Genomic DNA, 15,586 nt, shown 5'->3' on the forward strand with positions numbered 1-15,586 from the left:
AAAGAAGCAGAAGAAGAAGCAGAAGAACGTGTTCTTTTCTCCCTCCTACGGAGATGGCACTTAAAGTTCAGGAAACAATTTTCCCTCCGTGCACGCCAAACGAAAAACGACGAAAACGCTGCGACTCGCTCAGCTAGAGGAACAGTTCGCACACGACGTCAGAGAGACTGCTTATGAGAACCTGGCTATATGTATATGACACGCTCCCGATCGAGATTAATTGTAATTAATGACTGAATTGACGCGTACCAAGGGGCGCTCAGAGGGTATGCATTAGTCCGGCTTCGCGCCGGAACGCCAGAATTGCCTCGGCCGTGCACAAAGCAAAGGCGGCACACCGAGTCGATCACGAGCCAATGCAGAGTCGTCAGAATTTGAACTTCGGGTTGCGAGACTGCGCACGGGTGTAGTTTGCACTTAAACCCGAGAATTGACGGGCGAGCCGATCGAGGGCTCAGAAAGGAGCGACATCATGCTGGCGTCTAAAAGGTTTCTGTATACTAAGCGGAGCGGTGTCGCAATTGGTCGAATTCCGCCGAACTGACCGGTCAGGGAGCAGGAAAAAACGTTCGCTGGAACCCTCTCTCCAAGGGCAGCGTGTTGCCAAAACATGCACAACTACGCCGTACTTCAACAACGCCATTCGCAAGCCCCTTTCGCGATAGAGGCTCTCATTGTTACGCCGATAGAAAGAGTTCCAGATGCGCACGCACGCACGTGGAAGATAGCACAGCGCACACTATACAGACGATAACGGCAAGAGAAACAAATACGTCAGTGCATAGCTTGCCATAAGTGCACGCATCTCATGGACAAATACAGGAAGGGTAGAAGATGAACAGACAAGTGCGAAAACAAATCTCTCGCACAATGAAGAGACAAGGTTGCACAGGGTTGATGCACATATTTTAACCTACATGCTGCACAGGACGAAAGCCGCTCGATTTCAGCGACAAGAGAGGGCGAATAATAATTAATTTTGGGGGAAAGGAAAAGGCGCAGTATCTGTCTCATATCGTTGGACACCTGAACCGCGCCGTATGGGAAGGGATAAGGGAGGGAGTGAAAGAAGAAAGGAAGAAATAGGTGCCGTAGTGGAGGGCTCCGGAATAATTTCGACCACCTGGGGATCTTTAACGAGCACTGACATCGCACAGCACACGGGCGCCTTAGCGTTTTTCCTCCACAAAAACGCAGCCGCCGCGGTCGGGTTAGAACCCGGGAACTCCGGCTCAGCGTCAGACCGCGGTAACGAGAAGCCGGTAAATCCGACCAGCGACACTGCAACTACAGCCAAAGCTATTGATTCGGGACGCATTTTGAAATGTCGGAAACACTGCACAATATACACAATTACACACAGCGCGACGGCGGAACACGCCCATGTTGGCGAGACGCAAGCGCAGCTATTCTCGGCTCAGTGCCGAGCGTGTATAATCGACGTGAAGACCATGTCAGCCGCGGAGTTGACAGGCTTTATCAGAAGAGGGGACCGCACAATTAATGGCGAGAAGACGAGATAGCGCGCGCGCGGAAACGAATGAGACGTGGCATCCAATACACACACACAACAGTATACACGAAGCAGGGTGACAGACTTGCGAGAGAGTTGTGGTGAAATTTTTTTTTTTCCCCTCGCTGTCGAAATCCGCGCTCGGCCGACTTGAGATCTTCCTCCGCTAAGGGGAAAGACCAGACGGTAGCAAAGACAGCAGAAGGCCGCGCATGCGGCTTGTCAATAAACAAGCCACGCCAGCGAGTGCCGAGAGTCGGATTTCGTGTCGGGCTTCAGCCAAATCGCGCGCGTGCGCCGTCGACTCAGCAGCGAGAGCGACAGCAAATGGCGAGGATGTGTCAGCCGACGCGCATTAATGCGGGCGTTTTTTGGGCGGCAGACGATTCAGGCGACGCTACCCGTACATCATTCCCGATTTGACGCGAAGGTGTTTACGCGGGCCACACACGCGCAAGTTACAGCCATCACAACTGCGGCGCACTATATGGGTGTAAAAAAAAGGAGCAAGCTGTCCTCCAGCGCACACCCTTTTATTGCTTTCTGTTTAGAGAGTCGCAACGACCTGCGAAGCATCTACGTGCAGAGAGAAGACGCTATGACGTCATTGTCTGTAACAGGGCTGGAAGTGGGCACCCTGGACTCGAGCATGCACTCAAATACAGAAATATAAAACTCGACACGGACATGCGCGTGTGAGTGTGCAATGTGCGAGAGCGGGAGTGCGAAAACTGAGGAGGAAGTTGAGTAATACGCGGAGCTATGAACAGAGGGAGGTTTGCGCGCGACGCTGCAGGGAAGTGGGAGTGAGCGATTGCTACCAAGCTATATTACGAGTGAATACTGCTTTGTTATACATGTGCGGCGAGTGAACAGCGAAGTTATGAAAACAAAAGTAAACACCACCCTTGGACAACAACTTGATTTAAAGGGGTACAGCCACAAAGTTTCTGGGAGTCTTTTTTCCCTTGAAAGAAGCCTATGGGCCTAATGAGCAATACAATGAGCTCAAATCATTTTACCGACCGTTTCTCTCGGTTAGCGGCAGCGCTAGAGTGCACCTTGACGTCACGGTCGACCGGCCAACCTGGACTATACCACAATACTGATGACGGCGCTGCCGGCACGCACTGGTTGACGTCACAGTTGGGGCAAGTGCACCATGACACTGTGGGTGTAAATGCCTCGGAGAACACTGAAAATAGTATTAAATTATGTAATTTGTTTTAGGGAAGGCCAGCACTGAAACATCCTAGAAACATGCGCGCACCCCTAATTGTTCAGGATGTGGTCTCTCCTTTGTCGCAACCCGTGCGGCTGACGGGGCGCAGTTTTTAGGCACGCAGTGGAACAATAGCGAGCGACCAACCCAGCTAATCTACGGGTGTGTTGGCATGTACCCAAAGCACAATAGACATTTAGACGCTTTTCCTTTCGGCTGACAAGCATGGCGGATGGTATACAAAACGGAAACGGCATTCAGGCGTAGCAAACACATTCACCCATACGATTCATTTTTCTTCCCAGCTAGCGCGCGTGTATCCCAAACACGCATTACAATAGGTTAGGTTAAGGTACACTACGAAAAAAGGAAATTAGAGACAGCCGTCCCACCGCGACAGTGGGCGAGGCTCTCGCTTCGACAAAGGCGTGTTCACAGCGTCGCCGCGGAAAACAAGGGTGGCGTGAAAGTTCCCGAATAGACCACGAGGACGGGAGCAGCCCTGTTTTCGACGCGGGACAAAACGAGCTGGAAAACTCGCGAGCTTTTTTTCGGCGAGGGGGGAAAGAAACGCGCGCAGCGCAACCTATAGCGGGACCAAAAAAGTAAAGGGGGTGAAGGGTGGGCGGGCAGAAACATCGGAGCGGAGCTGTGTTCGCGACGTCCGCGCCACCGAAAGCGGCGGGGCCCGTGGATGAGCACGCTCGCCACGCTAATGAAACCCTCATTCCCTCCCTCCTGATCGACGCTAACCTGTTTCGGGCAGCTGAAGCGCGCCACCGCCGCCACGGCAACTGTGCACAGTGGCGCAAAGCGGCATATAGTTAGACTTTACTCCACACGGCCAATGTACAGAGGAGAAGCCTCGAGCTCCAACCATTCTTTTTTGCGCAGCACAGAACGGTCGCTAAGCTGCAACCGCTGGCGACAAAGCCGCACGTTGCGTTAATACACATATGCCGCACTATTGATCGCCTAGCGGTCTGACATTCTTGCAATCGCGCCGATTCGATAACTAGCAGCTAACCCACGCAAAGCCAAGCCATCTAAGCAAAAAGCGCGCGATCAATGCGCCATTTCGTGGCAGCAACATGTATACAACAGCGCAAGCAAATTTTAAGTACACGGGGGAACATCCCCCATGTTCGCGCGAACTGAAGTGGGCTCGCTCGGGCAGTTCGAAAAAACCGAGAAAAAAAAAGGCCTGGGTGAAGCAATCACACCGAAGCGAATACAAAGAAGAACTGCAATGAGCCGTCGAGGCGTTAAGCCTCGAAGAAGAAATCTGCCCGTACATGCGCTCAGTCAATGCTGCCCTGCCCGTCCAACATCTCAATGTGTCAATAGGCGGGGCACGAAAAGACGAACTATAAAACGCGAGGACGCGAACACGCGAGTGAGGAAGCCATCAGTACGCCCGCTAGAAGCGTGCTGCATTGGAGAAGCTAAAGAGCACACAGCAGAAAACTTTACGCAGCCGGTCGTGCGCAGGAGCGCGCCGGCGGGCTGTGATGGCCGCCTCTGTGATGGCCATTACACGAACAGACAGCTAAGGCTCCCGCCAAGGCAATCAATGGTGTCTCAACAGCACTGAGGAACTTCTCAGCGCTTGCGAGGCTCGCTGTCATCTGCGCTACGTAGCTCTAAACCTTGCAGAACGCTGCACCGTTTCTGGTCAGGAAAGCAGCTGTTATACTAGGCATGACACACTATGCCTCGCGTTATCGCTGGCCGGGGCAGCCAGGCCGGAAAGCGATCAGCGAACACGCTGGAAACGCATCAGCCCCGAGGTCGGCCGACGACGGAGCGATTGCGCCGACAAGCGTACCATTCTACCCTTTCCTCGCAGTTGAGGCCAGAAGCATCAGAATCCGCGCGCGCCGGAAACGCGCTGCGCCGAAGAGGAACGGCGATAAGGCCATCAAGAAAACTGGACGAAGACGACGAAGCGGGGAGAGAGGGAGAGAAAAAGGGGAACAAGCCAAGCCGAGCGACCGAACGTCAAACCCAAAGAGCAAACAGAAGTGTGGAAGAAGCCGCGGCGGCGCTGCTGGCGGATGAGACGGCCGTACGAACAAGCCTCCCCTTTCCCTAAACGAGGAATCTCATCGGAGCGAGCTCGAACTGATTGGATTGGACTGTCAGATAACGGCTCGGCGGAGGCCATCTTCGAAAGCGGGGGGTGAAAATAAATAAAATGAGAGGGCGCATAAACGCGCGCGCGCACACAAATAAGACGAGCGATGGATTTAATGAGAACGTCGCCGGCGGCGGCGGTCCCGGTCAATGCAGCGCCCGGGCCACCAAGAGTGTCGCGGCTGCAGGACGATCCCCAACGTGTACCGGCTGCTCGCGGGCCGGCGCCCCAATAAGGAGGCTCCTTGCACTAAGAGATTACCATTTACTCGGCCGGGACATGGGGGTCGGCGAGGAAGGCGGCCGACCTTGTTCCGCCAACTACTGTTTATAGGAAACAAAAAAAAAAATAACGTAGCCCAGTCGCGTCACGATCGCGGCTCTCAATCAACGGCGTAATCCAATTAACGCCGTCCGAGAAAAAAATTCTAGCAACGGCGCAGTTCGCAATACCCTGGCACTGCAGTAAGAAAATAAGCCGAAACTCCAGAAGACAAAACGACAACGCCTCCGAGAAAATTGGCTCGGAATGAAGACTCTGCCCCCGATGAACGTTCCGGGGGTATAGAACGTATAGAAAGAAAAGTTTTGAAAAGTTTCGTTCGCCGAGACGGCTTGGCTCATGTGGGCGATCAGTTAATTGGCAGAGGAAGTAATTACCTCCATGATGCAGGCTGCAACACATCGATCGATTACTGTTCGGTAGCCTAGGCGGGTAGATTAAGACAAATGTCAAGGGACACGCTTGTACCGCCTCCGCGACACCTTTTTCTCTTTGTCAACGGACAGCGAACAACTTGAGCGATTCTAAGCGACCGTCTATACAGCGGTAGGAGATCGGCGGAACACGAACAGAACCGGATTTATCTCGAACAACGCCGGGCACAACCGCAACATAAATCCGTTTCCACCGACTGCCCACGCAAGCCCCGGAACCCTATAGAGGCTCCATTCGTCTACTACTCGGTCCTCACAGTCAAATTATTCGAAGTTGACTAAAAACGCGGTCATGTGTGCGTTGTGCCTTATACAGGGCCATGTATCAGTGTATGCTCTTAGGACATCGGTGGCGTTTATTATTCAGCAGAGCTCAAGTGCGGACGTAGAAGCGGGTGAAGATACCACCCACTAGACCTAAGACGGATTTGAGCATTCAACACTTCTGTGCAGAGTATCATGACGCGCATGCAACAGGAATAAATATTACAGTAAAAGCCCCTGTGCAAACCAATCAGCCGGCTTATCTATACAGAGCTTATCTACATATTTGTCCTTTAGAGCGTGCAAAAAAAAAAAAGGCCCGCTGCGGTGCCCAGCGGCGACATTTAAGAAGCACCGAGGACAACGCCACCGAATTATTATTGAGTAGAACTGAGTATCCGGCCATTTCTCCTTTAAGCTAACGTTTCGTCCGGCAGAAAAAAAAAAACTCATTTATGGCTGACAAAACCGCGAGTTAACTATCCCACAATTCAAGTGTGTGGAGCCCTTATTGCAATGGGCGAGTTGCTACCGTTTTGAAGCTAATGACTGTAGCATTGCCTCCGGGATCAGCGCGTAAAAATGAGCGTCTACGCACGCAGTTTATTTGCGAAATGTTTGTAAGATTGTCGTAAAGTACAGCTACAGCCGCCGATATCGATAAAGATGTCGAACGCACGCCGGATAAAAAACTCGTACCGAGTACGGAGTCTGACAGATCGAAAGAGGAAATAAGGGAATAACGGCAGCGCTAGCGCGAAGGCATGCGAGGGGCTTGTGCGTGTGAATGCACGGCACGCAGGAGTGCAAGTGGCCGCTGATCAGATAGTCTAGAAATGACTTGAGAAAGGGTACTAGCTACTAGAAGAAGCTAGAAGGAACTAGAAGGGTAGTAGATTGATCACGGTTAACGTGAACACCGGAACGTATGGCCTCACGGCGACCCCACTAAACGCGCTGGCGATAGGCAATGCCACGCGCTGCAGTATATATTCCCGCTAACAGTGACTGAAATAGTACGGCGAAAAATTTTCCCGAGACGACGTCTCCTGTCGGGAACAGCCCAGCAGCGCTGCATGAAGCCCGTAATGAGAGGGAAAGGAGGAGGGGAAGAGGAAAGACAACCAAGGGCGTGCGAAGGTGAAAGCGGTCCGTACGGACGACGCCTATAGTCGAAGAGGGGGAAGATTGGGCGCGTGCAGCGCAGTCACGACCGTGGTCACGACATTAGAATTCCGGCCCCACAAAAGTCTTCAAGGTTTGTCGACAGACACGGCTGCGGCCAAAGCTAGGCCGGCCGCAGGAATTTACTGCTATGGCTGTATACAAGGGGCAGATTAGGGGGGCTTAAAGCATTGTTTCGCTATTCATCGTTGGTACACTGTAACGGAACAAGCCGTGGCGCTGAAAAGAACGATGGAACACGCCGTCTTACCCGCCGCGGTGGCTCAGTGGTTAAGGCGCTCGACTACTGGTCTGGAGTTCCATGGGAGGAATGGGAGGCCCTCATTGCGTCGCAGGACCCGGACACGCAACTTCGCTGTGTGAACCGGGGTGCCAGTGCCATGGCCCTACGTGGCCTGGACACATGCGCGTAATGTGAGGGCTGTGCGGTGGCCCTGAGACCTTGCACGGTCCAAACTCGCTTGCTTAATAAAGTTTTCCATCCATCCATCCATCCCGGGTTCGAACCCGCCCGCGGCGGCTGCGTTTTTATGGAGGAAAAACGCTAAGGCGCCCGTGCGCTGTGCGATGTCAGTGTACGTTAAAGATCCCCAGGTGGTCGAAATTATTCCGGAGCCCTCCACTACGGCGCCTATTACTTCCTTTCTTCTTTCACTCCCTCCTTTATCCCTTCCCTTACGGCGCGGCTCAGGTGTCCAACGATATATGAGACAGATACTGCGCCATTTCCTTTCCTCAAAAAAAAAAAAAACTTATTATTAAACCATCACGCCGTCTAAGGCCCGTTTCACATGCATGAGATTTTCGCCTGCGACGCTGCGAATTCTGTCGGTCTGCGAGTGGGTAGGGCTGCCGGCCTAGTCACAGAAGGCTTGCGATCGAATCCCGCCCGGTTGGTATTCAGTTGCAGCGTCGGTGTGTTCGCTCTGCGACTGAGACTGACCAATGGGGAGCGCCGAGACTGCGTGCGACGTGGGGTCACGTGGGAGCTGTTCCCGCGGTGGAAGCAAAACTGTTTATTCTAATCAAAACATCCGAAATATTGCCTTGAATCTAAAAATAGGCTGGTCATAAAATGAACACATTCAGTGTCACGTATCTGTCGCGTTTAATAATGGGTTGCCTTGCGAACCTTGCCTGTCCCTCCGACCAAATCCGCTTTGTCGGTGTTGCATGTGAAAGCAGTGGCCGAAAATCGGACTGCGGCCTCACCGAAACACCAAATATTTTCGGTTCAGTCGCAGCATGCGAAACGGGCCCAACAGCTCGAAAACGAATCGCCGAACTACGGGCATCACCGAATCGAGCAACTACGCCCGAGGGTGCCACCATGCCACGTTACCGTTGAGTGTACAACTATCACTGTTCCGTCAGGACCCATTTTCCTTCGCCTGATATGCACAGACCACTTTCATGAGTATGGAAGCTACAAATTTCCGATAGAAATAAGACGCCCATGCCAGGCAGCTGCATTGACGACCCATCGTCATAGATAGCCGAAAATAAGACACTTCGGAGCACTTGTTCGCCAAAGAACGGAGCGAGTCAAATTGGATCAGTTGACACCCCCGAACAGTGAGGCTGGAGAGAGGCGCGCGCGGACTGCCCTACCTGCAAAGCGTCCGAGGTGACGTCTGTGTACACACTGATGGTCTGACAAATAAGCTTCCAGGGATTACGACACGGGACCACAGTTTTATTAGGTCCAGAAAAATGGCGTAGCTTGGCGGACTCTGTCAATTGGAGACGCTGGCTTCGCAGGCAAATATTGCCGCCGCTAAAGTGATGTGAAACATGCACAGGGTGTTTATTCATACTGCACCAAGGGCTTGAACTTCCCAAAGCTTAATTTTGTGCACATGCTAGCCAGTCTACCCTTTGCGGGACTAGCGAAGTTCGCTGTCCAAAGTCACCGAATCTATCAGAACTGTGTCATGTGTGTCAGTGTTAAATGTGACGGTAGTTACACTACTTCCTCGGCAGCTGCCAAGGAGCTGGGCACAGGAAGGAGGGAAAGATCAGGGCCCAGATTTTGGAAGTGTCCACTGAGTGCGCATGTTCACATGGAATGCTTATAGTGGGCGCTTTCTCATGGTTTAGAAAACTTCTAACGCCGGCGCCGCCATTTTGGAACGGGTACAGTTGAGTGGCTTAGGAGCCAGCGCCGCCTTTACATCGAACACAGCCTGCTTTCCGGCACGTTAATATAAATCGTACGCATTTAAAGCACAAGCTTTGCAACAGTAACACCTCGGCATAATCAGTGTGCAATGAAAACTCCACCTTCAGCAAAGATGAACTAAAAGGAGAGATCGGTCAGGTGACGTCACGCGGCCAAGGCCATCGCACTTGAGTATCCACCAAATCGGCGCGGACGGAGATGGACATGTAGCCGTGAATGGAAGCTTCTAGGATAAGGGCCCAGCCATCACTGTCACGTAATTTGCAAGGTGTGGCTAATAGCCTTGGCGGTTATTACAGCAACACCGGTACGACGGACACATGACAGAATTTATGCTCTTCATGGTTCGTGACACGGCAAGCCGAAGAACTTAGGGTGCGGTCTTCCAAGGCGCAGTTAGTGCCACGAGGGGTGATCATTTCACGTACGCGTCAAGCAGTCGCGGGAGTTTTTATGGACAGAAATATAATGGCGCTGAAAGCGAATGAAAGAGCAAGCACATCACGTCTCTGCCGATAGGAGAAGCAAGCTCTACAACTAAGGAAACAGGCAGTGAAATGACCGAGACGCCGTCTCTGGCGAAAATAAGCTCCAGTTTTTATTTTTAGATTATCTTCGTGTGGACTGACCTTTAATTATCAAGGCACTTACGTGGGGAGAAAACCTCTGCGCGTAATTTCAGCCAAACAGCGTCAATTCTGGAGCAAAAGCTAATAAGAAATTTCCATTTCGATGACAATCTGAAAAATGCGGCCCATAGCGTCCACGCTCTAGTAAAACTACCCAGCACTGCGCGGGGAGCGAGATGAAAATCACGTTCAGCTCGAGAACTAGAAGGCAGTAAGTGCTTTGTGTTGAATGCTATGCCAACAAGCTGCCGGACAGTAAGCGAACCCTAGCGCAAAGCGATGTGCCACGCCCCCTTCGTACTGCAAGTGGGAATGGTGCTGCTGAGAGTACGGGGAATACCACGTCTCGTCGGCCTTTATGTTGCCTGCTGTCCTGCTCTCGCGCCAAAAAATGAAAAGGTGAGAATTTACAAGCGTGTGCCGTGCTTTCTGACTGACTGTGCTGCCTTACCGCCAAGAAGAAAAGAAACGTCCTTAGATTTGCACATAAATCCACTGGAAGTGAACCATAGACGTGAAAGTGAATTGAAAGGATGGAAAACACCTAGCTTGCAGTACAGCGGATAGCGGGCACGCATACTGAGAACACCTAAGGCGAAACGCAGGGCAATGCACGAGAACTTAGCGGAGGTGAGGCTTCGAACTGTAGGGAAAAAGCAGGCCAGTCAGGGGACTGCTAACCTTCAGCGCACTACACCATTACACAACTCACGCTCAAATGTTGCGTCCGTCGGTGCAGACCTTTTTAAATAATCAGCAGGACATAAGAGTTACTATGAAATGAACGACTACTCGCTAGAGCTCCAACAAACTATCCGGTAGCCGCCAGCATCACGTCGGCTGCGTCTTAGACACGAAAGGAACCTAACAGGATGAAGCTGAAGTGCCGGCCGGCGCGACATTGCGTAGCCAACAAAACACTGCAGAAATGCCCGGAGCCCCGCAGCCAAAGGCAACAAAAGCGCTGCGCGGCGACCCAGTGCACCCAATTTGATCAGTTCCGAGAGCGCTTCGCTCCATTTAGGGGACCCGGCCGGAATAACGTGGTCCAGCGGCTCCGCCCTCGCTGCAGCACCCTAGCAGTAACACCCATCAGCTCGTACGCGAACGATACACACGCTCGCTTGTGGGGCAGACCGCACACATGGAGCGCATGTGTTGATGAGGACACGGAACAAGACGCGAACAGCACGTGCGGCGAGAACGCTAGGCCGGAAGGCAGCGCTGGTTGTACGACAGCTACACAGACGCGCGAAGCGAACAGTACTTAACTAGAGCACATCTGCAGCGTTCGGCAACGTTACGGGTACAAAGGCAACTCAGAATATTGTTCTATGAAATGGCACTGCCTAGGAACATACAACACAAGGGAATGCATGCAACAAAGCAGGGGCGCACGGCTTCATTCAAATCGATAAGAAAGCAGGCATTAGGCTTAGGCAGCGGTATTCCCCGTTATTGTCACGTTCGAAGGATGCCGGTTACATAAACGAGGAACTCGGAAGTTACGTGGCGAATGTCAGACTGCAGGCGCCGAGCGAGCGCTCCAACGCTAAAGGAAAGACCGCTTTTAGCGGCGTTACAAGCACGCTTATGTCACGTCAACTAGCAAAACGACTGCCGGCAGGACGCCAGTCTCGTCTAGCGAGCGCTGTCCGCACGGCAGTTCGAGCAAACGTGGAACCCGAAAATTCGTGGGTGTGTCGGAGGCACCGAGCACGCCGTATACTCGAAGCAGCTTGAGGAGCCTAGACTCGCTCTTATCAGCGACGAAGTGAAGCTGCAAGGGGACAACTCGAGCAAGGAGTGCGCCCGATAACGCCTCGAAGCCAACAAACCGGCAGTTTCGAGTGCTTGGGCAGAACTGAGAACCGCAAACAGCGTCGGTTAACCGACGCGCAAGACCAGAAATCCCGGGTGGGAGGCTGTCAAAAACCCATACCCCCGCACTCGTACGCGCAAGCTCGACAGCTCTTCAAAACTGTAGCGCGCTTGTCAGAAGCCCTGCCTTCGTCGGTCACTAACCTTGGCAAAGCATTAGAGAAAGAACTGCGCCAAGCGCAGCTGTTGCTTCTAAGTAGGCACAACCCGGCTTCGAGCAAAAGTAGCCGGCGCTACTGCAAAACAGACGCGGCTACGCCGAGCGAATATGCAAACGCCAGCTGCAAGAAAGCGTCGAAACAAGGGCACAATACCTTTTCCGCTGAGAGTAGTACTCCATTCACGGCGAGCAGTAGGATAACAAGCGTCGCTTTCCACATTCCTCCGTCTAGGCGTAGAGATAATCCGTGTATTACGGGCCTCAAAAGTTCCCCCGGCGAACAGCGAGCTACGAAGGCGAGTTTCCCTAGGAATCGAGTATCCACCTCCGCCCTCCGCTTGCGACCATAAGCAACAACACAGCACCCGCACAACGAGCAAACTATTCAGTCACCATTGCCGCTTCTTGATATTTCAACCGCGCCACTAAGAGGCCTAGCCGCCTAGCGGATGTTTGCGCGCGGAGGGACGCCTCCGCCAACTCGCGCTCCGCGGGCACACGCCTCGCTCCGCCTGTCGGCATCTCAAAGAGACCGATACAGTTTTTAAATACAAGGTTGCTCGACTGCGCGTTGGGAGTTTCGGTTTCGCTTTCGTGGTGCGAGGTGTGCATGCGTTTTTAGGATTGTGTTAGGTTTGTGTTAAACGTTCAGGGAGAGACGTCAAGGATTTAATAGTGCTTTATGCAGTTGTGTTAATATTTGGAGGACGGTTTGTAGTTCCATACTTCTATTCCAAGCAGGCACAGGTGGTATCTCCGGTACCAAAGAGAAGTCAAGGACCAACTGGCATCGTACGCCGTTTTTAGCGTACTTGTTTCGGCGGCTAGCGTCTTCTACTCCTCCACTTGACGATTACTGATATTAATTTTTTTAATGAAAAGTGAACCGAAAGGGTTCTGCACATGCCACAGGTATTTATCATGTTCCATTGGCAGCTGTAACAGCCACCACGCCCAGTCCTTTCTTTATCACAAGGAAAAAAAAAGAAATAGCTCAACACGCAGCGTTGAATACCGAGTCACAGATAAGCTCCTTCCAATAAGATAGATCAGACCAGCCTGGAAAGTAATAAGAAAAAATAAGAAGGCAGTGCTGGCCTATCATTCCCGGTTACAAAAGACATTCAAGCATGTTCGCTAGTAGCCATGAATTAATAACGAACCGTGGCATGCGCGGAAAGCGTTGGTGCCTGACACAGCAAAATATTTTTTTAGCCGTTCCGAGTGTCATTTGATTTTTCTTCATGAAAGCATAGCCTCGTCGAAGGGTGGACTTTTTACCGTTCCGAAAGAGCGCGGGGAGGAATAATTAGCACATAGGTTTTTGCTCCGTTGCCAGTGCGACAGCAGGTATGAATTGCAGGCGTAAGGCATCAATGAAAAAAGGAAAAACTCTAACGATGACAACTATCAAAGCCAGGCGATGTGATTGCCTTCTACTTGACCCTGTGCCTGCTTGTGAGAGCGCTCATAGGCGCATACGTACGCACATAAAAAAGTCACCAAAGAAGACGAAAGAGAGCGAAGGGCAACACAGAGAGAAATGACACGTGACAGCGATGCCATTGCGCGACATCTCATGTGCCAGCCTGTTGTTTAATTTATCCGCTGCCTCTGATGTTTTGAAGTGTACAGCTTTCATCTCCTGCGGCTTTGGGGTTCATTTTCTACCGATCCGGAGCCAGACGATGGCGCGCAAAATATGTTGCCACTTAACAACTGTACGTACACTAGTAAAAAAAAATTAGCTGTAGTCCAACTACTACCAAAACTGGTTAGCGAGCGAAAGCTGTGGTGTATCGGGCAACTAACTAGTCGCGGCTTGGCGTCTGCAACCTGGAGTGCGTTCCACACACGGGATGGGCAGAGCGCCGGCCCTGCCACCCTGGCAGGTGGTAGTATCTGTCTCACATCTCGGCGGACACCTGTACCGCGCCGTAAGGGAAGGGATAACGGAGGGACTGAGAGAAGAAAGGAAGAAAGAGGTGCCGTAGTAGAGGGCGCCGAAATAATTTCTACCTCCTGGGGATCTTTAACGTGCACTGACATCACACAGCACACGGGCGCCTTTGCTTTTCGCCTCCATCGAAACGCGGCCTCGGGTTCGCACCCGGGTACTACGGATCAGTGGTTAGGGCGCTCGGCTACTGGCTTGCACGCATGCGCAGTTCGATCCGTGCACCGATGTTCAGCCGCGTGTATGCGAAGTCAGCGTCAAATGAAACGCGAAAAAGGCTAGAGTAGCGGGAACAGCAAAACAAGATTTTACTTGAGGAAGCTGATGTTTGCTGGGCGAGTTGGTCGTCCATAACTGCTAAACATGTAGTGTGAAACCAACACGGGACAAGAAAGTGTACACAACGACTCGAGCTTTGTTTAACAGACTTGAGAGAGACTGAGTACTAGCGGATATGTGAATTTTCAATACGATGACGCGAAGATCGCTGCGTCAAAGTAATAATCGGCCCCGCCTATATTTCCTCGATAGCCGCACATAGTTCTTTTCTTGCGTTCTCCTTAGTTATACAGTTGAACCTCGTTATAACGAAGTTGAAGGGGCCCGGCGATTACTTCGTTATAGCCGTAGCTTCGTTATAACCCGTTCTGACCGAGCTACCAAGTGGAATCATAGCTCCTTCCTTACATCCGATATTTCGTTATAAACAGTTTCTTTATAATAAGGTTCGACTGTATATCCTGTTCGTGTTTCATTTGACGCTGATGGTGTGACTTTGCTCAGCGCTAAGTCCTCGAGTAGTAGAGCCGCACCTGTATCTGACGCGTCATTGGCTGCGCCAGGTAGCCCGTTTTAGTTCAGTTGTTTCTTTCTGATGACTCAGCCTGCAAAAAGTGCTAGCTGCATGCATGGTGCACGTGTCCGGTCACATTTGGCTGCTTTGCTCAAACTACCACAACTAATTGTCACAAAGACTCGCCAAAACACTGAGACACACACAACGCTCTCTGCAGGATCTGTGTTTTCATTCTTATACTGAATTACTGGGTGGGACGCATGAAGTGTGGACTCAACGCACTTGGGAAGAGGTATACACTGTAAGTAAAGTGGTTGAAAAGTGTTCCCGGTTCTTGTAATTTAGACTGGACAACAGGCTTTTTCGCAATTGCATTTTTCCCCCTTTTGCTACGCGCTTTGCTTACTTAATTTTTATCACTGTTTCCTTCAGGCGTTTGGTGCGGGCATCTATAAAAAAAGTTTACTAAAAGTGTATGGCTATGAATCTATAGATTTCTCTAGACTGTCTGTATACGATTTGTCTATGACAGTCTGTACACTGTATAGACACAGCTTATGGACAGTCTGTAGAAATTTTTGTAAGAGTTAACCGCTATTATGCGGTCAGCCGTCTTCAAGCATAGTTTATTCCCGTAAGCGCGTTTTCTGACACCCAAAATAAGCTCTCATCCGCCGAGGGAATTTGCTCGTTTTGACGCTGATCGGCTCTCCGCGATCTGTCCTTCTCGGCGAAAGGTGAAATGGATCCCCACTATTGCTGTTGCTGTATGAAAAGTGAGGCAACTGCTCGGTAAAATGACCGACCGCAGATACGTCGCGGTGTTGCATGTGCGCGACTTTGGCCCCTTTCCGCTCTCGTATTTGTGTGATCTTTGCTGTGTTCTTGAAGTTTCGAATTTCCCGTTGCAGGAACGCATCAGCGTGGGCCGTAACACCCCTGAC

At 51.6% G+C, this 15,586-nt stretch overlaps 1 protein-coding gene across 1 annotated transcript in view; it reads right to left on the reverse strand.

Annotated features, from left to right (window-relative positions):
• Window positions 1-12,360, reverse strand: part of Sdc (Syndecan) — a 97,104-nt gene extending 84,744 nt beyond the window's left edge. Inside the window, exon 1 of the mRNA XM_077661643.1 lies at window positions 12,044-12,360. Within this exon, the coding sequence (XP_077517769.1) occupies window positions 12,044-12,109 (66 nt within the window). The 5' untranslated portion in view covers window positions 12,110-12,360. The remainder of the gene's footprint in view (window positions 1-12,043) is intronic.
• Between the last annotated feature and the right edge of the window lie 3,226 nt (window positions 12,361-15,586).

The sequence above is a fragment of the Amblyomma americanum genome, chromosome 4, assembly GCF_052857255.1.
Source record: "Amblyomma americanum isolate KBUSLIRL-KWMA chromosome 4, ASM5285725v1, whole genome shotgun sequence".
In the NCBI taxonomy this organism is placed as follows: domain Eukaryota; kingdom Metazoa; phylum Arthropoda; class Arachnida; order Ixodida; family Ixodidae; genus Amblyomma; species Amblyomma americanum.